We start from the raw sequence: 25,848 nt of genomic DNA, 5'->3' as shown, positions 1-25,848 counted from the left end.
GGCTCAGCGTGGGGCGGAGTCGGGGGTGGGGGCAACCCCCTGCTGCGCAGCCGAAATAGCTCAGTTGGGAGAGCGTTAGACTGAAGATCTAAAGGTCCCTGGTTCGATCCCGGGTTTCGGCAGACGTTTTGGTGCCCCCAGCGAACAGCGTTCTGTTTTGCTCCAAGCTGATCCAGCTTCTCCCAGCACTTTTACCCAGAATGTGTCGGTTTTGACCTTTCCTCCCCAGAATACTCTCCATTCTTCAGATGAGGAGCTGGGCTGCTGGCTCATGCCAATGCGGGAGGGCTTAGAACAAGGCCTCATCCCCATCCACCCCGGTCCACCCCCAAAACTATGATCCCAGCCCGAATGACCCCCTTCCCCACTCCCATTTACAATATTTTTTAAGTGGCAGGATCAGAACGAATGTAATTGTCAAAAGAAACACTACTGAATACCAAAAGGGAGTTTGCAGAGACACCTTCTGCTCGGATGTCGTTTAACTGTGACAGTCCTGCTGGGTACCTATTCTGCCCATTTTACAATACATATGGGGAAACTGAGGTTCCCCCGTTCCCAACGGGGGAACGCAGGTGAGGAGCAGGGCTGGCTCCTGGCGAGGGAGGACCACCCCAGGTGTGTCCTGGAGCCCGACTGCGCGGTCCCGGGAAGGGGAGGCGGGGCGCCGGTAGGTGTCACCATCCCGGTGGTGACACACAGGAGAAAAGAGAGGGGCTGGGCCGAGGGCTGGGTCTGTTGGGAATCCTACACCTCCTTGCCCTCAGTTCCCACAGCTGGCCAGGCTGTGGAGCTGGAATTTTTTAATTAAAATAAACCTTGTACTTCCAAATAGTTTGATTCAAAGAAAAGTTGCAAACCTAGTACCAGAGTTCGCTGTACTCATCACCCAGTCTCTCCTGCTGCTAACATTTTACACTGACGTTAACAATTCATGACCCAATGTATATACATCGCCAGCTCATGTCCAGGCATTATTCAGGCTCCTGTTTTCTCCTAACGTTCCTTGTCCTGTGAGCCAGGCACCTGGGAGCCGAGCCCCCAGCCTCGCTCGAGCCTTCAGACACCTGACTGCGACCTCCTGAGACCACAACCCAGTCAAGAGAGAATGTTGCTTCCAGCCGCCAGGGGCCGGTACACTGCTAAGGCAGGGATGGATAACTAATACAGGAGGGGCCATCGGCTGTCAGGGTGATGGATTGGATGGGGAGCGGGGGGGGGGGGGTGGATAGGGGAGGTAAGAGCCTGCATCAGGAAACTGGGACTGTCAAGGGCAAGCCCTGAAACGGAGAAGCAGGTCTGACAGGGCAGGGAGTTAACAGAGGGTTCACCATAATTCCAGGAACACTGAGGGTGAGGGGGTGAGGGCAGATGGGTAGGTGGGGAGGAGGTGGGGGGGGGAGAGGAGGGGGAGCCAGGGCTGGAGGAGGTGGGGAGCAGGACCTGGAAGGGACGGAGCAGGGGCAGGAGGATGGGGGGTGCAGGGGCTGAGAGGGGAGCCGGGACAGGAAAGCCTGGCCATAGAAGCCATGCATTGGGGGGAGGGCCACTGACCGCACTGCATAGACGTGCCTGTCTGATTTGAGATTCTGTGTGTGTGTGCATCCCTCGTCTTAATCAGCTTCCTAGATAAACGATAGACTTAAAGAGGTGCTCAAGTGAACACAAGGAAAACTCCCCCTTCCAGGAAGTGGTTTTGTTGATGCACTGCTCCTCACACCGGGGGGTCTGATCGTCCCCTCATGCCATCTGGGCTGGAGCGAGAAAGGTACAGCGACTGTAGGACAAGCATCGCAGGGTCTGGGGTCAGGGGTCTGGCTGAAAAAGGTTCAGGAAGGGTGGCTGTGAGTGGTGGGAGGTGACCGGGGCAGGGGTGGACGCCTGGGGAGGGGACGGGACACAGTGGGGGAGCAGGGTGGCCGTGCAGAGGTGTGGGCTGCTGAGACGCCAGCTGGCCGGAGCCCAGACAGCTGAGGGGGGACACCGGGTGAGGGTGGGTGCAGGGAAGCTGGGGCTGTGGTGGACGGGGGTGCAGGAGGCCACGGGCCGGCCGGTGGGGGCCCTGGCTGCACCCCGTGTTGTGCTGGGTCTCTCTTCTTGATGCAGAAGCAGCCCAGTGCGCTGGCTTCCCGGGGGCCAGGGCCACCTCACTGCTCCTCCTGGAACATTCCTCACTTGGTCGGCTGGCTCTGCCTTCCTAACTACTACCCAGCGCCAATTTGGGGCATCAACAGACACCCACCCAGCACTGCCTGCCCCAGTGGCCCTGGGACAAAGTTTCAAGACGAACAAAAACATAATACAGTGGGAGTGAGGAACTGAAGACACCTGCTGGGGCACAGGACTGGGATGGGGCTGGGCGCCGAGCAGCGGAAGCCTCCAGCACTTCTGGTCAGCACCCGGCACACCTGAAACACCGGCTCGGCTGGGCTGACATGGGACCCGCCCCCCCAGCCAGGCTGGGGAAGGAGCCTCCAGAAGCAGCCATCGGGGACAGCGTGGCCGGCCCGAGTGCCCGAGGTGGGCTGCGCGTGGGGCCCAGGAAAGAACAGGCAGGGCTGCAAAACGGCATTTAATTCCAGTCTGAATAGTTCAATTCCACAACCAGAGCTCAGAACACAGATATATAAAAATACTTCACGATAACGGAATAGTCCACGTGGATGCCTCACCCACAAGAGCACCCTGTTCTCCATCCTGACGCACTTCAAGGAGGCTTGCTGTCTAGACCTTTCTAGAAGGGAGCGAGGCCACGGTGGAGATGCTAGCGGGGCCATTCTCCCAAGCCTGGCCCACACGGGATGCCCCTCCGACCGCCCTGGGGGGCAGCTCAGCGGGACCTCCAGGGCCGTGTCTGCACCTCTGCTTGGGTTTCAGCAAAACCAGCAGAGACACCACACGCAGGTCCCCGCAGTGATCTCTGCACCTCCTTCCCGCAGGGACCCAGCCTCCCGTCAGGATCAGGGCCCGTGTCCCCGGCGCCTGCGAGAACCTCTCCCCAACTGTCCTCTGCAGCGGCCGCTCGCTGGCCGGTGCCGGCTTCAGGAAGGACTGGCCGAGCTCAGATGCCGCGGCGCAGCCATCATGGTGGGGACTTGGCTGTTTCCTTCCACAGGCAGCCTCGCGTCAGCTTAGAATAAATAATCCACCGTGTGTCGCTTTAAACCAGAACAGAATTTCTGTGACCACGTCAAGGACCGGGCCTTCACACAACTCTCTCCAAAGGTGGGGGGGGGGGGCCCTGAGCCTGGAACCCTCAGGCATCGGGGGACCCATCTGTGCTTCGGGCTTCCAGACAAAGGACTGGTTTCCACTGGTGCCGGGCCGCGACCCCACGGCCCAGCCCCAGGCCATGCACACAATGACCTTGGCCGGGCTGGGGGGCGCAGCAGCCCGGTGGGATCGTCACAGCTATCTGGGCATTTGGCTGTGCGGTGACAAGGCCGGGCGGGGAAACCCACATGGAGGCCGGGCGGAAAGAGGCTGGAAAGACTGCCAGTCCGTCTGCTCTCCTGCATGAGTCCCAGCAGAGGCTAGAGCACGGGAAAGCAGCGGCTCTCGGGTCCTGCCTCTTACAAACACGGGTTTGCCTCAAAAACACGTAACAGAGGCACAGCAAACTCAGGAGCCGTCATAAGAGGAGCCACACACGGGAGGGAAACAAACAGAAAAATACACTGATGTTGCGGGAGCCGTACGTTCGTATCAGAGTCTTTAAAGCTCCTGTTTAATGTTGGGTACAGTGCTTTTCAACACAAAACACAAACGTGCACCTTCTGTGAACCTACACGGTACAGTCACAGGTAATGACGTAAAGTTAAAAAAAAAAAAAAAATGCCTCTGTCCTTTCAAACCCTTTCAGGAGCTGTACCTTCCACAAGAGCCAGGAAAACAGAGGCAGCAGCCGTCAGGAAGGCCAACGGCCCGCCTGTGCTCCAGAGCGCAGGGCCTTGCCTCCACCGGCCTCAGCTTCGCCGGCTCCTTTCTTCCAGGAGCTGCGTATCAAATATTTCTTTTTCCCTGCAAAACCAAAAGGAGATCACTTCGTTTTAGTCAGCAATTCCCTCTCCCAAGACAAGAGAAATCAAAGAAAAATAAACAAATGGGATCCTAACCAAACTTATAAGCCCTTGCACAGCAAAGGAAACCATCAACCTATGGACTGGGAGAAAATATTTACAAATGATGTGACTGAAGAGGGCTTGATTTCCTAAATATACAAACAGCTCATACAACTCAATAACAGAAAACAAACAACCCAATCGAAAAACGGGAAGACCTAAATCCAAATTTCCCCAAAGACATACAGATGGCCAACAGGCACGTGAAAAGATGCTCAACATCACTAATTATTACAGAAATGCAAACCAAAACTACAGTGAGGTATCACTCACACTGGTCGGAATGGCCATTGTTATGAAGACGACAAGTAACGGGGGATTTCCCTGGTAGCGCAGTGGTTAAGATTCCGTGCTCCCAATGCAGGGGGTATCACCTGATCCCTGGTCAGGGAACTAGATCCCACATGCATGCCACAACTAAGACCCGGTACAACCAAATAAATATTAAAAAAAAAAGAAGTCTACAAATAACAAATGCTGGAGAGGATGTGGAGAAGAGGGAACCCTCCACCCTCCTCCTACACTGTTGGTGGGAATGTTAAGTTGGTGCAGCCAGTATGGAAAACAGTATGGAGATGCCTCAAAAAAGTAAAAACAGAATTACCATATGATCCAGCAATCCCACTCCTGGCATATACCCAGACAAAACTCTAATTCGAAAAGACAGGTACTTCCCTGGCGGTCCAGTGGTTAGGACTTCACCTTCCAATGCAGGGGGTGTGGGTTCCGTCCCTGGTCAGGGAGCTAAGATCCCACATGCATCATGGCCAAAAAACCAAAACACAAAACAGAAGCAATACTGTAACAAATTTAATGAAGACTTTAAAAATGGTCCACATCAAAAAAATCTTTAAAAAAAAAAAATCTTAAAAAAAAAAAGAACAGATACATGCACCCCAACATGCATTGCGGCACTCTTCACAACAGCCAAGACATGGAAACAACCTAAATGTCCATCGATGAATAGATAAAGAAGATGTGGTACACATATACAATAGAATACTACTCAGCCATAAAAAAGAACAAAATAATGCCATTTGCAGCAACACAGCTGGACCTAGAGATTATCATACTAAGTGAATTATTGTAGTTTTTTTTTTGCCACGCCACACAGCTTGTGGGATCTTAGTTCCCCAACCAGGGATGGAACCTGGCTGCAGCAGTGAGAGCACCAACTCCTAACCGCTGGACCGCCAGGGAAATCCCCATACTAAGTGAAGTAAATCAGGCAGAAAAGGAGAAATACCATATGACGTCACTTATATGTGCAATCTAAAATATAACACAAATGAACTTATTTACAAAACAGACACAGACTCACAGACATAAACAAACTTATGCTTGTCAAAGGGGAAGGGTGGGAAGGGATAAAGTGGGAGTTTGAGATTAACAGATGCACACTGGTATATATAAAAAAGATGAACATCAAGGATTTACTATATAGCACAGGGAGCTATACTCCGTATCTTGTAACAAACTGTAGTGAAAAAAATCTAAAAAAAAGAACACAGACACACACACGTGTACACATATAACTGAGCCACTTTGCCGTACACCTGAAAGTAACATAATATTGTAAATCAATTATACTTCAATTAAAAACAAACAAACAGGGCTTCCCTGGTGCACAGTGGTTGAGAGTCCGCCTGCCGATGCAGGGGACACGGGTTCGTGCCCCGGTCCGGGAAGATCCCACATGTCGCGGAGCGGCTGGGCCCGTGAGCCATGGCCGCTGAGCCTGCGCGTCCGGAGCCTGTGCTCCGCGACGGGAGAGGCCACAACAGTGAGAGGCCCGTGTACCGCTAAAAACAAACAAACAAACAAACAAAAAAACCAACCAAACAAAAAAAAAAAACCATAAACAGAGAAGTGAGTGTTTCATAGGGACCAAGTTTCAGTTTGGGAAGATGAGAAAGTTCTGGAAATGATGGTGGGGATGGTTGCCCAACAGTGTCAATGTGCTCAATGCCACTGAGCTGTGCGCTTAAAAGGGTTAAGACGTTGAATTTTATGTTATGGGTATTTCACCACAATGAAGAAAAATAAACTACAAAGAAAAATTGGTGAAACAGCAAATTGTCCTTTAAAATGGCTATCTGTTAACAAAAAATTACATGATCAGTTAGTTGACTGGCTGCCCCTCTCAGGATCAACAAGGAATATGATCCTGAGGGGGACGACCCAGAGGTAAACGGAACACAGCAGCCTAAGAACCCCAAGAGGAGACCCAAACCCTGTCGTGGTGCCGAGGCTCGATGGTTTGTGCACAAGAACCTAAACGCAACTACGGTGTGAAAAGAAGCGGGAGGTGGATGCACCAGGACAGACCCACTGCCCGACTGACACCCGGCCCAAGGGACCCCTGGCTGCCCAGGCTCAGCGCCTGAGGCGGCAGGGCGCGGCCGGGGCACAGCCCATGGCCCTCCATAGGCATCTGGGGTGCCTGCAGCCGGTTGAGGCTGCGGGAAACTCAGGACGCCCTCCGACCGGCAGCCCGAGCGGGAGGGTGGTGCCAGCTGGAGATGGGCCGCTCAGACCTCACTCTCCCGGGAGCACCGTCTCTTTACTGGGTGTGCAGGGCAGCCGCTGAGGCTGGGGACAGTCTGTACCACGAGACCCTAGTTGAGTCTTCAGCCTGTCACCGCCACGCGGCCCCGCCTGCTCCCAGCGAGGCCTGGCAGCCCGCCCAGAGACAGGATTAGGGGCTCCAGACCGCCAGTCCAGGGCGCTAACCACAGCAACGTGAGAGGAACATCTTGATCACCGCATTCTTCCCGCCAGCCAGGGACGTCCGGGCAGCGGCTGCTGCTTAATCTCACTGTTTCCTCAAATAGCCGTGGCATCGAGGCAACGGGGAAGAACGCTGGGGAGGCAAACATCAGCCCCACGAAGGACGCAGGGCGTGGCGGGCCCAGCTCTGCCCGCTCGGACCAGGGCCCCTCAGCCCAGCCACCGCAGCCGCCGGTGTGTGGAGACGAAGCCCTTCGGGACGCAGCGCGGCCTGCCTACCGGTAGCTGAGTGAAGGTCCTCGTATGTACTTCTCCTCAGCCGTCTTGTAGTCCACAGCATCCACAGCGGAAATCGCGCAGATGATGGCCTGCAAGAGGGCAGCACACGTCAGGCTCGGGCCAGGCCCGGCGGCTCGCACGGAGCTTGGAGGAGGCCGCGTGGGCGGGTGGTCCAGCCACACCCCGGCCGCCAGGGCCCTCCCAGCTCAACACTCGTGCAGTCTGCAAAATCTCTGCTCCTGGTGTTTCCTAATTAAATCTACAATGCTCTCTTTTGGATGAGACGAAACTTCATGTCACTAAAAGCAGCGAAAGGCAGAACCTGGAGACTTCCCTAGCGGTCCAGTGGTTAGGACTCCATGCTTTCACTGCCAGGCCTGGGTTCAATCCCTGGTTGGGAAACTAATAAGATCCCACAGGCCGTGTGGTGTGGCCATAAAAAAAGAAAAAAAAGGAAAAAAACAAGAAAACACAAAGAAGTAATCTGAATATACAATAGATGTCTGATATCAAAAGATCACTGTTACTTTTTGGAGTGAAATCATGGTATCGTAGCTATTTATTTTTGAAGAGTTCTTCTGGTTCAGAGCAGGGTCTCTCTCCCCTCGGCACAGCTGACACAGGGGCCGTCCTGGACTGTGGGATGTGGAGCAGCATCCTGGTCCCCACCCACAGGATGGCAGAAGCCCCCCACTCGTGACGACCACAGACAACCCCAGACATCCCCCAGTGTCCCCAGGGGGCAGGATCACCCTTTGTAGAGACACACATGAAAGTATGCACGGATAAAAAACAATCCAGAAGGAGGGACTGGAGGTGCAAGTGGAGCAAGGCCACACTATTCCAGCTGGTGACGGACACGTGAGGGTTCACGGCGCTACTTAATTTTTCTTAACATATTTGAAACCTCCACAACGATAAAGCTCAACACTTTAGAGCCTGGTGACATTTTCCCACACATTCATTCATGGCCAGCAGCATCCTCCCTGAACTGAAGAACGGCCGAGGGGCCGTGCACCAGCTCCTCGACCGCCCGCGCCCCAGCTGAAGCGCGTTCGCAAAGCTTAAGCTCCCCTTCCCCTGGGCCAGGGACCAGCCGAGGGGCCCAGGCCGCAGCACCCAGCCCACAGCACCTCGGGGAGACGGCTCAGGCGGCACCGCCCCGGGAAGGCTTCTGGAGAACGACGCCCAGGCCCCGGCACCCCTGGGTGCCGCAGGGTCCGCCGGCGCTCACCTCGGGCAGAAGCACGTCCAGGACGAAGCGGATGCCGTCCGCGTGCCCGCGTGCCAGCAGCCTGCTGCCCGCCTCCTGGTACACCCCCTGCAGGTACTTCACCACCAGGTCCAGCTGCTCCTCGTCCTCCAGGTAGGTCTCCACGCAGGTCACGTACTGACCCGAGCTCAGGAACGTCTTTAGCCACCTGGACGGCTTCCTGTTCTTCAGGATGGCCCGCAGGTGGCTCTCGGCACCCCGCGCCTTCACGATGTACTCCACCAGCTTCTGGTTGGCCCGGTCCCGGGCGGCCCGCGAGCGATCAGGGAGCACCTTCCTGCAGGCCGGCCTCCTGCCCCGCGGGTTCCCTGCCGAGGCCTCCTCGGGGCCCACCCCGCTCAGCGGGGGAAACCTGGTCCCCTGGACGTCCCGCTGGATGGACTTGCGGACGGGGGAGCCTGCGGAGGAAGCGCACTCCTGTGACTGGGCGCCCTCGGCTGTGCCGGGACGGTCCCCGAGGGCTCTCCCCCCAGTAGGACCCCCGCCCCTCGTCCCAGCTCTGCCCTCCACCCTGCTTCAGCGGCACCCTGCAGAGGCCAGTGACAGGAGGGCAGGGAAAGGGCCACGCAGATGCCCCGGCGCCAGGCGGGTGACCTGGGCGCTGGCGGCAGGTGTGGGTGTGCAGCCGCCCTCCCGGCCCCACGGCAGAGGGAAGCAAGGGGACCCCGTGGACCCAGGCATGGCTGGACCGTAGGCCTCAGGCTTGGGGCGCGCTGCCCGCCGCACACACCCCTCCAGAGCTCAAAGAAGACTGCCGCTCCTAACGGGCAAAAGAGCGGGTCCCACCTTAAAGGAGCTGCTGGTGAACTTACTTATATCAGCCGCGTAGTATTCCAGGAAAGAGCCTGTGAAGGAACCACAGCCTGCACAGGGGCGGAAGGGAAGTCAGGTCACACACAGGACTGGACTCTGCCGGGTCGTCCAGCCGGTGTGCACCCTGACCTCAAGCCCGAGGACCCCCCATGGCCGGACCTGGGACAGATGGAAACCAACCCCGATTCAAAGGAAACTGTTCTGTTCAGACCCAGGATGAGCCTCCACCAGGCGCCTGCCCATCCGCAGGGATGGGGAGAAAGCCTGCTCGGGGCAGGGCTAGACAGCTATGGGGACCGGGCCACCCTCCGCCCTCGGGGGCCCTCAGGGGAGGCCCCGCACTGCTGCCCCCCGTCACTTCGTGCAGGGGCACCGGAGCCCCACGTACCCAGTCGGACCCTGTAGTCGGTGATGAGGGAGACGCACCAGCCGATGGCCTGGTCGAAATCCTCCTTGGCCTCGTCCTGCAACAAAAGCCAGACGGCGGGCGTCAGCCGGGAGCACCTCCGAGGTCCTGCGTCCTCAGTCCCCTCGTCCAGGAAGGGGCCTGCAGACGCCCCCACACAGGGCTCCCTGCGAGGCATGTCTGGGGCCGGGGCTGCTCAGAAAACGGTCACCTGTGAGCCAAGCCCTCGGGGCCGAGAGAGACACCACAGACCCTGAGAGCAGGAGGGCGAAAACCCACCGCAGGGCAGCTGACAGGCCATCAGATTGACAAGACGTGAGGTTGCAGGAGATGAACCCCGTGGAAGACGCCTCTGGGCCCGTGGCCCTCGACTGTACACGGTCAGTGGGAAGAAGTGCTGCCCCGGGGGAGGGACCCCTGGCCTGTGATCCTCACAACAACCCAAGGCCGTCACCCCCGGTGAGAACCCCTAAGCTGGGATGACCAGCGAGACCAGCCTGAGACCCACAGGCGTGTGATGGGAGGGGCAGGCAGCTCCAGAGGAGGAGGGTGCTTGGGCCGTGGCCAGGCCCGCTGACCAGCACCTGCGACAGCAGGGTGGCGCCGGCACATGCCTGAGCTCCCACGGCCCGTTTCCAGGGGACGTGCCCAGGCATCCGGGTCCCGCGAGACCTACGCGCCATCTTCTTGAACCCAGGCGTCCTTGCGATAAAACCCATTCCTCAGGTATTTGAGGCACACGAATCTCAAACTCGATTCCCCCCCCCTCTGCCCCCGCCCTCCGGTCCCAAGAGCCCAAGGCTGGGTCCAGCGTGGGTGTCGACCTTCCGAGCAGTGCCCGCACTCAAGGCCCGTGGCCTGCTGCCCTCAGAGAACAGATGGTCGGCGGGAGACGCCCCGACAGCCCTACCGCATCCCACTCACCCTGGGAACCAGCTCAGACGCTGCTTCCCACACGGGAAGGCATCACCCCATGCCGAGCGCAGAGCCCGCTGACCGGGGGCCAAGCAGACACCCATGTTGGAGCGGGGCTCACGGGCCCCACTGCCCGACCCAGTCGCAGTCTGTGTTTTTGAAAGTTGGGACAACGAAGTGGTGGGTGTTTCAGAGTTAACAGACAGCACCGTGTGGACCAGCTCCTGGTGGACCAACACCACGGCGATGGTGTTCCCTGATGTATGTGGCACTCAGGCTCAAGGCCTCGGGGTCTATGGTGCCCTTCCCGGGGACGGCTCAGACACAGCCGCAACTTGTGGGCCTTGGCCCTGGGCTCTCCCACCTCCCTTCTGCGCAGGGCGCCCTGTCCTCCACGCCAAACCTGCTCAGTGGGGAACGGCCAGCAGCCGCCCGAGGGGCAGTGACCCCCAGCGGAGCAGCCGAGGCCAGGCGCCACTCCCACAACTACCGCTGTCTGAAGGGCCTCGTGGTGGTTACCAGCCACCAAGCCAGCCCTTCAAAGCAGCGCAAACAACCATCCACGTACCAGAAGCGCCTGCTTTTCTTTACAATCAAAGTGCTTCAGTCGCCGGAGAGACACCGTGATGCTGGAAGCAGAGAGAGCAGAGGTTCACGGGAACCAGCCCCATCTCGCGACCCAAAAGCGTCCTTCCTCTGGGAAAGCGTCGGGCCTCTGCCAGCGCCGGCTCGTCGGTGGAGGGAGCCCCTCGGAGCCGGGCCCAGGTGTGCCCACACTTCCAGGCCGGCTCCGGGCAGATGGTGCTCCTGCCCTCAGTCGAGGACTAGGGGGGTGACTGGGCAGGGGGCTGCTCACGGCCCCTGCAGGGAGCCAACTCTGCTGCAGTTTGTGGGAAACGGGGGCCCAAGGAGCGTCCGGCAGGGCTGACTCTGGAAGCCGACAAGCAGTCTGGAAAACCCGACCATCTGGCCGCGTCCCTGAACACCACCTTCACAGGGATCCTCATCTGGGGCTCTGGACCCCACCCCGGCCCCCTTCGCCAGCCTCCACCCAGAAGCACTCGGCAAGAGCAGAGAACAGTGGGTTTACCCTCTCCCTTTGGGGTTCATGTTTCCTTCAATGAAAAGCACACTCGCTTTCTTATCTCTTCGCCTGACGCTTTTGACCTGTTGGCAGATCCAAGAAAACCAGGTGTCAAGGACCCAGAAGGTCGTGGGTTTTCGACACTTTCCTGATGTCACCTCGTCAAGCATGTGACGAGGAACGCAGCCGGCTTGGACTGACAGCCGACACCGGGGAACGCTCAGAAAGCGTCACATGGCCCTCAGCGCCGCTCCGACCGAGCAGAGCCAGGGCTCTACAAGAGGAATCACGGCCGCTGCCTTCAGCACTTCCGCTCGGCTCAGGGCGCGATCCTCCTCACTCTGGGGGATGGGCAAAGCGAGCTCCGGGAGGCCCCGCCGGGCCCAGCAGAGGTCAGGCGGGAGGCGGCAGGCTGTGGACCCCGAGGGGCCCCCCCTCCGTGTCACCAGCACCGTGGGTGAGGCTGGAGCCCGCACACCACTGGCACCCATGAACCAGCAGGGCCCCCGGGAACTGGGGAAAGCGGAATGGCGGGGAGAAGGCTGCCAACCGCAGGGGGACACGGCACCTCGGGAAGCGAGGGTCCCCGATAATCAGCCCCCCAAACCCTGCCACGGAGCTGCACGGCAACCCCGGTTCAACTGCACGTCTGCGCTCTATCTACAGGTGCCGCAAAGATTTCATTCTGTCCTTCCCGGGACGGTCAGTCACGTGTCAGGAGGCCATGCTGACCTGGACGAGCTCAGACTCATCGCGACAACAAAAGCCGCTCCACTGTGGCAGCTATCTTTCGGATTTACACGCCACTGCCTCTTCCTAAAAGTTAAAGGACTACAGCTAGAACCATCAGGACCCTGTCCCTGCCAGAAGACAAAGGGGGGGGAAATTAAGGTGGAAATGGCAGGAGCGAGGGCAACCGGGTGGTGCCCCTGCCTCACAAATTCTCCAACTGACCATAGGCACCATCCAAGCAGGCGGAGGAGGCACAGCCAGGACGTCAGCCACACTTAAGGGTGTCCCCTGCACTGGGGGCGCAGCCAGGACCTCAAACACCTGCTGTGCAACCGATGCCCACCCTAATCTGCTCGCTAAAAAGCTGAAATGTAGAATATTGAAAATGAGCAAACTGTGGGCATTTTTTGGAGGCGGGCTTTCTAAGCCTGCTTGATAAAAACCTGACCTATAAGCCTCACAATCCTTTGTGCCAGAAGGCTGAGACCCCCTTTCCTTAGGGAAACGTGTCCACGTCGATGCTCATGTACCCAGCGTTTCCCCAGTAACAACAGAACAGTGAACCAGCTGCCCGGGTCCTGGTGTCAAGAATGGAGGACGCTGGACCTCAGGCTCGGGGGACCAACTGAGCAAGCAGGGGGCAGAGAAGGATTCTTACCACTGCGGGCCAGAAGGGGTATTTTTGGTATTTAAGCCAGACTAGCATTCCTACTTCAAACGAACGTGGTTCTAGAATTGAAAGAAAGAAAGGAAAACAAAAAGAGACAAGTTAGATCCATATCAGGCACGAAAAGCGACCGCTGGAGAAAACACAACCACGGAGACACTGTTCAAGCCCAGCGTCGACCCGAGAGTCTGAGGGGCAGGTTTGTAACTCCTGCCCCTGGAACCCAAATGCCGACCACAAGCGCGGCCAGGGCGACAGCTGGTTTCCTAGCAGTGACCGTGTGCCGTGCTCGTGGGGACAGGGGCGGGCGGGGGCTCGGTGCCACCTCTGCCACTGCTCTGTAAGCCTCAGGTTACTCCAGAATAGAGCACTTTTTAAAGAGCTTGGCACATAAACAGAAAGGAGACCACAGCACACAATGAAGACCCCATATGGGGACTGGATTTCTGAGAAGCTCATCTGTCTAGGAAACTGGGGGCTTTAAAGGGTTAAAATAAAGAGAACTATTCAAGCAATCGTAAGATAACTACAAGTAACTTCTCAACAAAATTTAATTGCAACCTCAACCAAAAAAGTTCCAGAATGTGTAAATAACTCAAATATTCAAGAACCGGCCGCGCTGTGGTGTCTGACAGGAGGAAGGGCTGTGAGAGAAAGTGGACCTGGGGCACAGGGAGCCGCCTGGGGCACACACAGAGCGCTGGTCACCCGCGAGAGGAGCGTCGTGGCCCCCAGGACGACGGGTCACGGGTGCAGACAGCCAACCCGGGCCGACCGGCCAAAACACCAGCAAACCAAAACCAAATGGAAGACAAAACCGGGAGAAAAGAGCCAACGCCCGGGTTTCTGGGGCTGTAACTGACCCCCATGTGGAGACGGGGACGGAAACGCCCTCTGCAAGAAGGCACAGCGGCCCCCCTGCGCCCAGCGAGCCCGCGGGGAGCTGACCCCAGTGACTCCCCAGGAGCCCAGGCACTGCAGCCCAGGCGGAAGCATCCAGACACCCCAGTAACCAGCCGCCACCAGGAACAATCGGCAGAGCCCGCGGGAAACGCCCGAGACTCGCGTACACAGAAAGGGCAGGGAGCCTGCTGCGTGGGGACGACGGGGGATGGGGTGGGGTGGCTCCAGGCCAGCCCCCCGGCCGTGCAGGAGAAGCCCCCAGGCCTCCCGTGCTGCTCGTGCTGCAGCCTGTGCACGCGTAAATGTTTCACAATAAAGAGATCCAAAACCACCCCCAGACCACGTTAAGACTAACGGTTAACGGGCGAGTCTAATACTGAAACCGGTCCTCAGTTATTTAGTTGAAAGCAAACTAGCTTTCCGTTCCTGGCCGGTTCTGACCTTGGGGCCTGTGTCTGACCCCCTTCCGGGGAGGACAGGGGCAGCTGACCTGTGCCCGGGGGCGGGGGCACTGTGCACACATGGGGGCGCCAAGCCCCTGCTTCTCCGGACGCCACCCGGGAAGGCTGCGAGGCAGCGCCAGGCCACACCCAAGTGGTGGCGACAGAGCCCATCTATTCACTTGGCTGCCGTCCTCCGTCCCCTCTGAGGGGACAGCAGGGAGGCTGGGCTGTCGCGCCCCAGGGAGCCCCCCTCACGTGGCTGTCCTGGACAGCGGACCCCGGACTCCCTGTCTGTAAGCCCTCGGCTCAGGACGAAACCCAGGCAGCGCCGCGAGAGACCTTCCCCGGACGTCAGGCACCGCAGGCCTCCCCCAAGGAAGGCGCCGCCCACTCACCACGGTATAGGAGGATTCTCGGGGGCTCCTCGTCCTCCTCGTCCTCTGCCAGGAGAGAGTTCATGGCGTCCAACTCCACTGACTCTTCAGAAGGTGGACGGGCTGCCAACAAGGGTAGATCAGACTTTCCCCGTCACAGTCCTGGGGACTCAGCCCGGGAACAACACCTCCTGATACATGGGCATCGGCGCAGAGAGCAAAGCTGCCGCGACGCAGACTTCCTCGCGGCCTCGCTCAGGCAGGGCACGTCGGTTAAAGCACATTCAACAGACTAAGAGAGAAAGGAGGGCAGGAGAGACCGCGAGCGCAAGCAGGGAAGGTGGAGGAACTGGGCAAGTGGTCCTCGCGTGCGGCTTGTCCCTTCACGCAGGCGCCCTCGGACACGCGGGGAGGGGGTGGCCCTGGGGCCAGGCCCCTTGGGAAACCATCCCCGCGCCTCCAGCGCTGGGGAGAAGGCCCCTTTCAGGGGCCGAAGAAAGGCAGAAACCCAGGAGTGACTGCGGGGCAGGCAGAGCGCAAGGTATCAGCCGTGCAGAAATGAAGATTTGCAAATTAGCATTTCAAAACTAAGTGGGATGCTACAAGGTCCAAACGGAGGGAATCATAGCGCCTCGCTGCAGCCACACAAAAATACACGACACGGGAATCCTTAAAAAGTCAGGAGCCTTTCAAGTGAGTTAATCACTTCTGAGATTCCTGCCAATTTAACGGGAGTGCATCATGGCTTCTGCCACGGGAAGAAGAAAGGAATTAATCCTCGGGGAGCAGATGCAGCATTATCACAGCCACATGCTTCCGCCCCGCGCCCCTCCACTCCCTCCCTCCGCTTCAAAACAAAAATAAAAACACGCAAGTATTTGGGAGCAGTTGAGGTAATTATAGCCCAGTGGGAGAGACAGACGAAAAGGACTTAGGAGATCTCTGCTTGGGATCTATCTTGGTAACAATCTAATTCAGGATCTGGTTAAAAATACACGGGTGGGGCTTCCCTGGTGGCGCCGTGGTTGAGAGTCTGCCTGCCGATGCAGGGGACACGGAGCGGCTGGGCCCGTGAGCCATGGCTGCTCAGCCTGCGCGTCCGGAGCCTGTGCTCCGCAACGGGAGAGGCCACAACCGTGAGAGGCCCGCGTAACGCAAAAAAAAAAAAAACACGGGTGTCTGGCTCCGGATGGGCCACAGGAGAAGCAGACGCCGCCCCCTCCCCGGCACACGCCTCCTCCTCTCCGGGGCTTTTACCTCCCTCCAGGAGCCGGGCGTCTCTGGTCTCCTCTGCGGGGCCGAGCTGAGTGGGGCTGCGCGGAGCCATGCGGGGCCCCGGCCTCTGGCCGCTGTCCGGGCACAGGTGCTGGGCAGGGTGGCCACGGGCACTGGGGCCGCCCCGAGGACCCTCGGCCCCACCTCCGGGAGAGGAGCGCAGGGCTGCCAGGCCGGCCACCATCTCACTCTCTTCCTCCCGAGCTCCCTCTGAGGACGGAGGCGCTTCCTGACCCCAGCTGGGCCCCCGTGCTAGGTTCCTCTCCCGTTTACTCGGTGTCGTTGTCCGGTTCACCGTCCGGTTTGCCCGGTGTTTTCTGGATCCCCGTCCGTCCTGAGCACCACTGCCGGCCAAGGAGACAGCTCGGGCGCGCAGGCCTCCGCTTCTCCCGAGCCCCTTCTTGTGGTCCACTCTGCACCCGGGGTCCTCCTTGCGAGCGGGCAGGCCGGACAGCCTCTGGGGCGCACGTTCCCTCCTCGTGTGCCCAGGACTGCCCAACGCATCTTCGTGGAGCAAAGGCGAAGGGCTGGAGTGGCAGAGCGAGGAGGCCGGTTCCGTGGGCTTCACTCTCAGAGACTGAGTGGTCCTCTCTTCCCTGGAAGAGCTTCCTTGACGCGGACGGGTCCTCTCATTCAAAACATCCAGAGCCACGCGGAGCGACCGCCTGTAGGCCAGCTCCTCCAGGGGCGTGGCAGCAACCTCGTTCTGCAAGGCTGAAGGACAGAAAAGGAGCAAAGCCTGGTGATGGGCCCTCCACCGGCTGGGGCGTCTCATTGGGATCGCTGGTCTCGGCACCTGAAGGGAGGCTGACGCTTCTCACCTACATCTTCCCAAAGGAGGGACCCGGACGACAAAACAACAGTTGAGGGCTGCAAGGTTTCCCTTTCCCAAAAGCAAACTGACTGACCCTACCCTGATTGGGTTACAGAGATACATTCCTCCAGGTTACAAAACAATGCCGCCGGCAAAACCTATTCAGAGTTTGTCCGATCCTCTCTCAGCCTCACAGTTTCAAATTCAATCAGGGTCAACAGAAACCCACACCAACTAAATAAGAACTCTGTGGGCAGTGCACTCTGGGGTGGGGGTGACGAACAGACAGCTACGAGGCTCCTCTGCAAGGGCGTTTCCAAGCCAGCAAGCGGCACCAGGGGCCTGGGAACTTCAGCCTGAACAGCCTTCCTCGTTCACTCTGACGCGCAGGCGCCGTGCTCTTTATCTGAACGAGGGGACAGAGGCGACGCCACAGCTCAGCAGGCATAGATTACGCCTCCATCAACACAGTGTTTGCCCGTCTAAAGGCAAAGGCATCCACAAGCAAGTGGCCCCCCAACACGGGCTGCACGGACAGTCACGGCATCCGAGAGGTGCTGGTCGTTGCCGCCCGAGGTGGGCATCGTGCTCTGAACGAGAGCTGTTTCCCCAGAGACGCAGGAACATGGACCCTACGTCACAGTCACCTCTGGAAGATACCCTGGGTAACCTTTATGCAAGACAGAAAGCTCTCCGCACGTGAAGTAAGCACTCCCAGTCTCAGCAGGGAGAACGCTTCCGCGTCTGGGCCTGCGGAAGGGCGCGCCTAGGCCGGTGCCCGGTCTGTCTCCCCCAGGGTGTGTGCACCTTGGGCAGAGCTGGGCCGGGCTCAGGCCAAGTCTGTCTGACCTGCGACGAGACGCCAAGGAGGCCGGAGTCTGGGCTCCACTTCCAGCCCGCCTCACGCCGCCCCCCGCCCCAGACAGCCCGCAGACACCGTGGCAGCAAGGCTGGTGCCAGTCACACCCTTTTTTCTCCCCTGGGCTCAGCGATAGAATTTAAATACACATCCAACTGCTTCTCAGACCTTGGGCGGAGTCCAGACCAGCAACAGAAGCACCTCACTCTTGCTACGCGATAAGCAAAAAACATAAAAAGAGGAAAAGCCTCTCTCCCTTTCTTCAGGGAGGCGCCCCCCTTCTGCACGGCCTGCAGGGCCGCGGATGTGGCCTGTGGACCCTGACGCCACCACTGGCCATCCTGGGAGTCAAGAACAGGATGGGCTCGAGGGGCAAATTCTAGAAAGGGTGAAGAAAACAGACCCATCTCCTCCAGCTCAGGGAAATCACGTTCCCTTGTATGAAGGGGAAACCCTGAACAGGGTCGCTTTGCAGACCCGAGTCTCCATCTTCTCCCAAACTGCCTCTTACTTCATTAAAACCTCAGAGTTACTCAAAAACATGGTCTTACCTAACGAGGAAGCGATGCCTTCGATGTGAGACTTCTTCAGGATCTGGGCTCCCGTGCTTTTCACCTTAATTCTGCAGGGACAGGAACGGCCGTTATACGCCACCAGCCATGCCACCAAGACGTTTTCAAACATGTTTTGCTTTAAACGACAGAAGAATTAGATTCATTTTCTTCCTTTGCACCCTTCCACTCAAACCAAAAGTCACGGCCAACTGGGAATTCATGCACCTGAGGTGAGAGGCAGCAAGGACCCTGGTGAATGTTTTTTTGTTTTTTCCTTTCCCCTTTTAAGACACAAAAGGTTGGCTGGATTTAAGAGCAAAAATGAATTCAGGGCTTCCCTGGTGGCGCAGTGGTTGAGAGTCCGCCTGCCGATGCAGGGGACGCGGGTTCGTGCCCCGGTCCGGGAGGATCCCACATGCCGCAGAGCGGCTGGGCCTGTGAGCCATGGCCGCTGACCCTGCGCGTCCGGAGCCTGTGCTGCACAACGGGAGAGGCCACAACAGTGAGAGGCCCGCATACCGCAAAAAAAAAAAAAAAAAAGAATTCAAATTGTGACTTTTATGCGGCAAATCCCACTTTCAACTGCACAAATAACTCCTTTGTTAGATTCTCAGGGTAGAGGATAATGTCACTAAAAGCTGTTTACAGACCAGCAGGTGTGTTTTAGTTTAAAAGGATGGGCTTTCCTTTCAAACTCGAGTATTCAATTACCTTCCCAGCCTCAGGGAAAGTGTGAGCTGTGGACTAAGCAGGCTTAGGAGCGGCTCTGAAGAAAGAGGGATGGGGACGCAGGGAGGCAGGGGCAGGAGCTGACTTGGTTTCATTCTCTATTTAGAATTGGGAATTCTCCCGTCAGACACACATGACCTGGGCATTTTAATCATTCCCGGTCATCTACGTCCTTCCACCACGGACGATCAAGAACACAACGTAACGTGCTTCCCCCACACCCATGTGTTTGCCTTCTGAACGCTAAACGACAGTTTCTTATGAGAGGCACAGGCTCAAACATCAAATATCCCCAAACTCAGGGGACTGTTACATAAGTTTCTGAAAAAAAGACACACAAATACATCTGTGGGAAGGAAACAGCCCTACTTGAACCCCAACGAGCGTTTACCTCCCGTTTAATTTACATTCGTTCCATTTTTGTACTGATCTCGCTGGACATCAGTACCTTGTGTGCATCTTCAATTTCCAAACTTTCGTGAAATAAAATCAGTTGTTTTCCTCTTTGGGTTATTTTGACCCCATTTATAACTAAAAAAATAAGAAGCCCTTAAGAGTGCTCTTCGCTTTTTTGGGGAAGGAGTGGTGGTATCCGAAATCCCATATGGAAAAAAGATAATATCACAAAAACACAACACTTAACTTTTTGTCTAGGGAAAGTATCTGAACGTTTAGAAAAAATTCCTTTTTTCTCTTATTTTTGGCTGACTTCTCAGTTCCGGCCAAGACCTACATTAGAAAAAAAGAAGAAGGAAAACAAAGCCTTGTTACTAAGACACAACAAACAGCTAACACAATGTAAGAAGCCGTGGCGACCCATAAATACAAATGCAGCAGATGATTCTTAAAGGAGCAAAGGACTCCAGAGGCAGGGAAACCGAGGCACAAGGTGCAGCAGCAGATCCAGACCAGTACCAGGGTTTTATCTGGCCCTCTTCCCACTATGCTGCTGGGAAGTCTCCCCGAGATACTCCTGTTATTTACTATCAGGGCTCCCGGCCAGCTATTTCCTTGAGTTACAGCCTTACATGCCTTTTTATAGCTGACTCTGTTAAATTTGTTTTTTTTTTTTTCCCCAGTGTGAGGAAAAAAAAAGACACTTTCGGAAGCATAACCTTGTAAGCACTCAACCAAAACCCCATTAGACGGGGAAGGAGGGAGAATCGGTGCCAACGGAGAGGAGCGCCAACTGTTCAGACTCAATTATTTCGCTGAAGCAGCTCCTAGGTATCTCCTGATAAAGATTTTACTTGTCACCCGAAAGTCATTTCTAATTCCTGAAATTACAGAAGAATGGCTGTCACCTTTGCAGGCCATAATCGCTTTTTCCATCTGCAGAGGACATACTTGGCATCCATCATGATTTAGACTCATGTGGTAAGCAGTAATGATTTGGCACAAACAAAGTACTTGAAGGTCTGACGCGATGTGCCCTGCAACAAAATTTGCACGGTGGTTTATAACATCGTTTGCTTCCCATTTCAACGCAGACACAACCCTCAAGGGCAAAGGTTAGCGGGGCTGATCCTCAAGGAGATGGTTCAATTCCATCATCCTGCACTGAGTGGGCTCAATGCCAAAAAGAAGTGACTGGCCTCAGTGCCTAGGGAGACGCCTGGATGATTTTCATAAATAAAATACAGCCAAAGTCCCTCCCAAAGGTTCTGTCTAGATTACTTTTAAAAGGCTCCTGAATAAATCAGCCTGCCTCCAACGTCGGCGGGAGAGGCGTTGTAAACAATCAAAGCTTAAAAACAATCAAAGCTTACAACCCTCCCATGTTTGGGGAGTTAACAGTTGACCACAGCGCAAAAAAATAAAATCAGAGGAAAATGACTGCTCTTTTGGCTGCCGTGTCCCTGAAAGGACTGGACAGCTGCAGACCGTTGATTACATCAATGGGGAAGGCTGGTCTGGCGGTGACAGTAAAGAAAAGGACGTGGGGGGGGGTTCGTTTGTGCAAAGAGGGGTTCACCCCGGCAGGAGAGGGTGGGTCCAGTTAGCAGAGGATGGGGGCTTCAGGGAGCGGGGGGGCTTCAGGGAGCAGAGATAGGGGTTCAGGCAGCAAACGAGGGGCTTCAGGGAGCAGAGGTAGGGGTTCGGGGAGCAGAGGTAGGGGTTCAGAATGCAGAAGTGGGGTCCAGGCAAAAAAGGGGTTTAGAGAGCAAAGGGGTTCAATGAACAGAGACGGGGGCTCCCGCGGCAGGGCGGGTTACCGCCCTGGGAAGCCTCTTTCGGGGTTCGCCCCTCCCCCAGGCCCGCCCCGCCGCCTCAGCCCCCGCCCGGACGACCCGAGGGGCGCAGCCCGCCGGGCTCACCCAGCGCCCCGCCTCCCCAGCACGGCGTCCCCGAGCCCGGTGCGGAGGGCGAGGTGGCCGCGGCGGTCCAACAGCGGTTGCACCCGCGCCGCCCCACGCGCAGCCGTCCGCGCCCGCGCTCACCGCCTCCGCCGCCGCCGTCGCCACCTCCGCCGCCGCCGCTCCCGCGGGCCGGGGGCGGGGCCAGCCTGGCGGCGGTACTAAGCCCCACCCCCGCCGCCGACCAATGGGGAGCCCGCGTTCGCGCCACTGCCCCGCCCCTTCCGCCCGGATGGGCGCAGAGAGACAGGCGGGCGCGCGCTAGGCTGACTGAAGGGTGCGGGCGGGCCTGCGGGCTCGAGGTGGGCGGCGACGGCGGCGACCTCCATCTTCTGGCCCGTGCTCCCGCCTCCTCCTGCCTGCGCCTGTCAGGCCCCCTTGGCTCTCGAGGCCCCTCCCCGCCGAGGCCCTGAGGAAAGCCTCGAGAGCCTTCCAGAACCTTCCATGACCTGAGGCGCCTGCGGTGAGGCGTCGCGGCGGTTCCGACCCGCGCCCACCAGAGGGGTGGTCGTGCGTTTCGCACATGACCCACTTGTGTGGGCGGTGACCCGGGAAGCAGGTACCCCGCCGGCCGCGTCAGTGCGGTGGTCGCCGTGGGGTCGGTGTGAAGACACAGTGTGGGGTTCAGGTGTGTGAAGTGGCGACCCCACAGACGGCCGCACACGCTAGTGTGTCCCCTCCGCCCGGACCCAGAGTGTCTGTTGGGTCGAAGGCAGAATTCGGGGTTCGGCGTCTCGTGGCGCCGCGTTCGGGAGCCGGTTCTGCTCGGCCCGCTTTGTTTGGGGAAGTTTTGTGTCAAACGCGGCGGGTCGCGAGGGGGCCGTGGACACCGGTGCAGCCCACGCAGGGCCAGGTGGCCGCTCGCCCCGGTCATGCGGCGGTCGGAGTCCCTGTTCACAAGATCAAGGTGTTGAGCGGGGTCCCTTCGTGGCCTCCTTAGGGCCCCGAATGCATGGAAACACGGCGAGGCATCTCAGTCCACAGGCCATTTGGATGCTCTTTGAGAAAATACAGATTCCGCCATGGTGCAGGCTGGGTCGCTGAGGGGTGTGTGTGTGTGTGTGTGTGTAAACACGTCTTCATCTTTGACGTGGTTCATGGTTCAGTAACAAACATAATACGTTTTTTCTGCCATCATCCAATTAGCAAAGGTGAGAGAAATCCTCAGGCCCGGCCCCAGCGCGGGATGTGAGATGGGCAGCCGTAATTTGGGTCTGCTGAGACGTGTGAATTGGTACCTTTCTGGAAAACGACTTGACGTTATCTGTCAAATGCCTCGAAAACGTTGCAGACCCTCCAACCCTGCAATTTCCACTTCCAGAGATTTATCGTAAAGATATAATCAGATGTGCACAAAGATGGGTGTGCAGTGATGTTTTCTGCAGCGTTACTTATATCGTGGAAAAAATCAGGAGGCCCTGAGATGTCCAACAGTAGAGGTGTGGTTAGCTAAAACATGATAGAAGTTATTTTTTGAAATGTCTTCGGTAACAAGAAATATTTATGATGCATTTCCAGTAGAAGGGGAAAAACTTTTAATGAAAGCCAAACAGACTCTGAGAAGGGTGGATCTTGTCAAAGGATGTTCCCTCACTGACTCTGCCAGTCATTTGTGCTGCTTCAGAAGTAGACCCTTTGGTGCAGCTGTGAGTCTCGATGATTTGGGGTGTGTGCTTATTCTTTAAACGAATGTTTGAGAGACTACTTGGTGACAGGAACTGGCCATACAGTGGTGAGGAAAATAGCACTCAGGGAACTCAGCCTGATGGAGAAGACATTTAATAAAATCACAACTAAGACTGAAACACTTTATGCTGGCACTACTATATGCACTTTGCAATTATTAATTTTATTTAACGCAAGAACCCTAAAATGTTAGTATAATAATCGGCCCCGGGACTCCCCTGGTGACGCAGTGGTTAAGAATCTGCCTGCTGGGCTTCCCTGGTGGCGCAGCGGTTGGGAGTCCGCCTGCCGATGCAGGGGACACGGGTTCGTGCCCCAGTCTGGGAAGATCCCACATGCCGCGGAGCGGCTGGGCCCGTGAGCCGTGGCCGCTGAGCCTGCGCGTCCGGAACCTGTGTTCCGCAACGGGAGAGGCCACAACAGTGAGAGGCCCGCGTACCGCAAAAAAAAAAAAACCAGAATCCGCCTGCCAATGCAGGGGACAAGGGTTCGAACCCTGGTCCGGGAAGATCCCACATTCCGTGGAGCAGCTAAGCCCGTGCACCACAACTACTGAGCCCACGTGCCTAGAGCCCGTGCTCCACAACAAGAGAAGCCACCACAATGAGAAGCCCGTGGACTGCAATGAAGAGTAGCCCCTGCTCGCTGCAACTAGAGAAAGCCCGTGGGCATCAACGAAGCCCCAAGGCAGCCATAAACAAACAAATAAATAAATAAAAAGAATTATACTGTTAGTATGATGCATTTAAAGATAAAAAATAATAATCAGCCCCGTTGTTTTGGTTATCACTGTACAGCAAAGGACCATGAAGCCCATTAGCTGAAAGAACCGAGTTGTTTGCTCACAGTTGTGCAGTCTGGCCTGGGTTCAGCTGCGTGGTTCTTCTGCTGGTCTCGCCAGTGGCCACATGGGTGCTTGTGTTCACCTGGCAAGTCAGCCAGAGCCTGGGCCTGTCGGGTTTGTCTCTCCACATGCTCTCAGGGCCTGGCCCCTCCACATGCTCGCTTCAGCAGGGAAGCAGACTTGTTGCCTACACGGCTGCTCAGGGTTCCCAAGAGTACAACAGTGGACACTGCCAGTCCTTCTTAAGGTGTAGGCTTGGAGCTGGCACGGTCTCACTTCCACCATGTTCTCTTGGTGAAAGCAACTCACAGGGCCAGTTCAGATATAAGGGGAGAGGATTATACCAGCAGATGTGATTCATTGGGAACTTTCAAGGAAACTAAGATAGAAAGAGGTTAAGTCACCTGTCTAAGGCAGAGCTAAGACTTGAAACAGGAAGTCCCACTCCAGAGTCCAGATTGGTAACCACTGTACCAAAAAATAAATAGACGTTCTGAAGAAGTTAATACAGGAGAAGCACAGGGAACTTTGAGAATTACAGAGACAACCTTGTCTGGAGCAGGGGTGTGGGTGGGGATCAAGGAAATAACGTTTAACCCTGAAACCTGACGTCTGATTGGGTTGGGAGAGAGCTTTCAGAGCTTAGGGAACTGTTTAAAGGCTCTGGGGTGGCAGAAGGCCCAACTCGTCAGAGGAACTAAGTGAAGCCTAGTGAGGCCAGGACCAAGGTGGAGGTGGAGTGACACAGAGGAGTCCCTCGAGGCTTGGATGTGCCCTAGGAAGATTTTTTTTCTATCTTATTATTTTTAAAATAATTATAGATTCATAGAAATTTGCAAAAGTAGTACAGAGAGGTCCCTTGTACCTGTCACCCAGCTTCCTCCAAAGGTTATCTTATGTAACTATAATATAGTATCAAAACCAGGACAGTGACATGGGGACAGTGCGTGTAGACTTCTGAGTCATTGTATCTCTTGTGTGGATTTGTGTAACCACCAGTCAAGATACAGGGCATTTCTCTCCCCACAGAGAGCTCCCTCCAGCTACCCTGGGTAGACCCCCACCTCGCCGCCACACCTCACCCCGGGCACCAGGACTCTTCTCCATCTTCGTCATCCTGAGAATGTTCTACAGAAGCGACAGTGCAGCACGGAACCTTTGGAGGTGTGTTTCTCTTACTCAGTGCAACACCCGGGCGATGCCTCCAAGCCCTCGAGTGTATCAGGACTGCCTTCCTTTTTGTTATCGAGCAGTATTCCATGCTGTGTGTGTGCCGGATAATCTCCCTATCTTAAGGTCCCTAACCTCAGTCCCATCTGCAGAGTCCCCTTTGCCATCTCACATGATACATACAGAGTTTCCAGAGATGAGGGTGTGGACATCTTTGAGGCCCATCTGCCCACTGCAGGTATTGAGGGGCAGTGGGGGGGTCTGAGTCACCTAGGCCTTGGATGTACCATGTCTGCCCCACATCCCACGGGTCCAAACATACCCACCCAGCTATGCCTAGGTGCAGGCCGGCTGGGAGAGTTGTCCTTATTCTGGGGGCCACATGCCTAATCAAGAATGGGGTTCGTCTATTTGAGGGAGAAGGGATATTGGAGGGCAGCTGACAAACTGTCACAGCAGAAGCCATCCACACTTCACCCCTGTGTAACTCAGAGCAGCATTTTTGTTACTTGGGACCCTTACCATAGCATGTAAAATAGAGGGGAGGCTGGTGCTGTGACTCTGGGGGGCCAAGAACAAACCCCAATGAGAAAGGCACCTGTGTGTCCTGAATCGCTCCTGCCGAGACCCCAGGTGCCAACGGCCACACCTCAAGCTCTTGTGCCAGCGGCCTCCTGTTGGCCGTTCTCCACCCAGTCTCCCCCCTGCTGTCAGTGTCTTTAACTGGGTGCCAGGCAGAATCCTGAGCTGGTCCCCAATGGCTCACGCCCTTGAGCATGGGTAGAACCTGCGATGTGATGAGCACCACATCCTGATCATA

The 25,848-nt window shown here is 56.7% G+C and overlaps 1 protein-coding gene, 1 long non-coding RNA gene and 1 other non-coding gene across 8 annotated transcripts; 2 read left to right on the top strand and 1 right to left on the bottom strand.

Annotated features, from left to right (window-relative positions):
- Window positions 1-49: 49 nt before the first annotated feature.
- On the top strand, window positions 50-122 carry TRNAF-GAA (transfer RNA phenylalanine (anticodon GAA)). Its single transcript has one exon. It is a non-coding gene; the product is annotated as a tRNA-Phe (tRNA).
- A 3,573-nt stretch (window positions 123-3,695) lies between these two features.
- PWWP3A (PWWP domain containing 3A, DNA repair factor) lies at window positions 3,696-21,454 on the bottom strand. Of its 6 annotated transcripts, none has more exons than XR_007476808.1 (14): window positions 21,290-21,453; window positions 20,276-20,404; window positions 19,615-19,700; window positions 18,240-18,310; window positions 15,998-16,729; window positions 14,762-14,863; window positions 13,012-13,082; window positions 11,628-11,704; window positions 11,106-11,166; window positions 9,605-9,680; window positions 9,216-9,266; window positions 8,365-8,801; window positions 6,689-7,219; window positions 3,696-4,020 (listed from the first exon to the last, which is right to left on the bottom strand). XR_007476808.1 is itself a non-coding variant. In XM_004285904.4 (14 exons), exons 2-14 carry the CDS (start codon window positions 20,330-20,332, stop codon window positions 3,966-3,968), a joined length of 1,965 nt encoding a protein of 654 aa, XP_004285952.1. In that variant the 5' UTR covers window positions 20,333-20,404; window positions 21,290-21,453; the 3' UTR covers window positions 3,696-3,965. The 6 variants fall into 6 exon arrangements, 3 of the variants coding, with proteins under 3 accessions (XP_004285952.1, XP_033272725.1, XP_049564650.1); XM_004285904.4 differs by having other exon boundaries at window positions 7,131-7,219; XM_033416834.2 differs by lacking the exons at window positions 20,276-20,404; window positions 21,290-21,453 and having other exon boundaries at window positions 7,131-7,219; window positions 18,240-18,378.
- Window positions 21,455-21,561: 107 nt separating this feature from the next.
- LOC125964121 (uncharacterized) lies at window positions 21,562-23,782 on the top strand. The gene is made up of 2 exons (XR_007476810.1): window positions 21,562-21,887; window positions 22,475-23,782. It is a non-coding gene; the product is annotated as an uncharacterized LOC125964121 (long non-coding RNA).
- The last annotated feature ends 2,066 nt before the right edge of the window (window positions 23,783-25,848 follow it).

The sequence above is a fragment of the Orcinus orca genome, chromosome 3 (genome assembly GCF_937001465.1).
Source record: "Orcinus orca chromosome 3, mOrcOrc1.1, whole genome shotgun sequence".
In the NCBI taxonomy this organism is placed as follows: Eukaryota; Metazoa; Chordata; class Mammalia; order Artiodactyla; family Delphinidae; genus Orcinus; species Orcinus orca.
The sequence above is the reverse complement of the archived record's forward strand: the minus strand, read 5'-3'. Positions and strand labels throughout refer to the sequence as shown.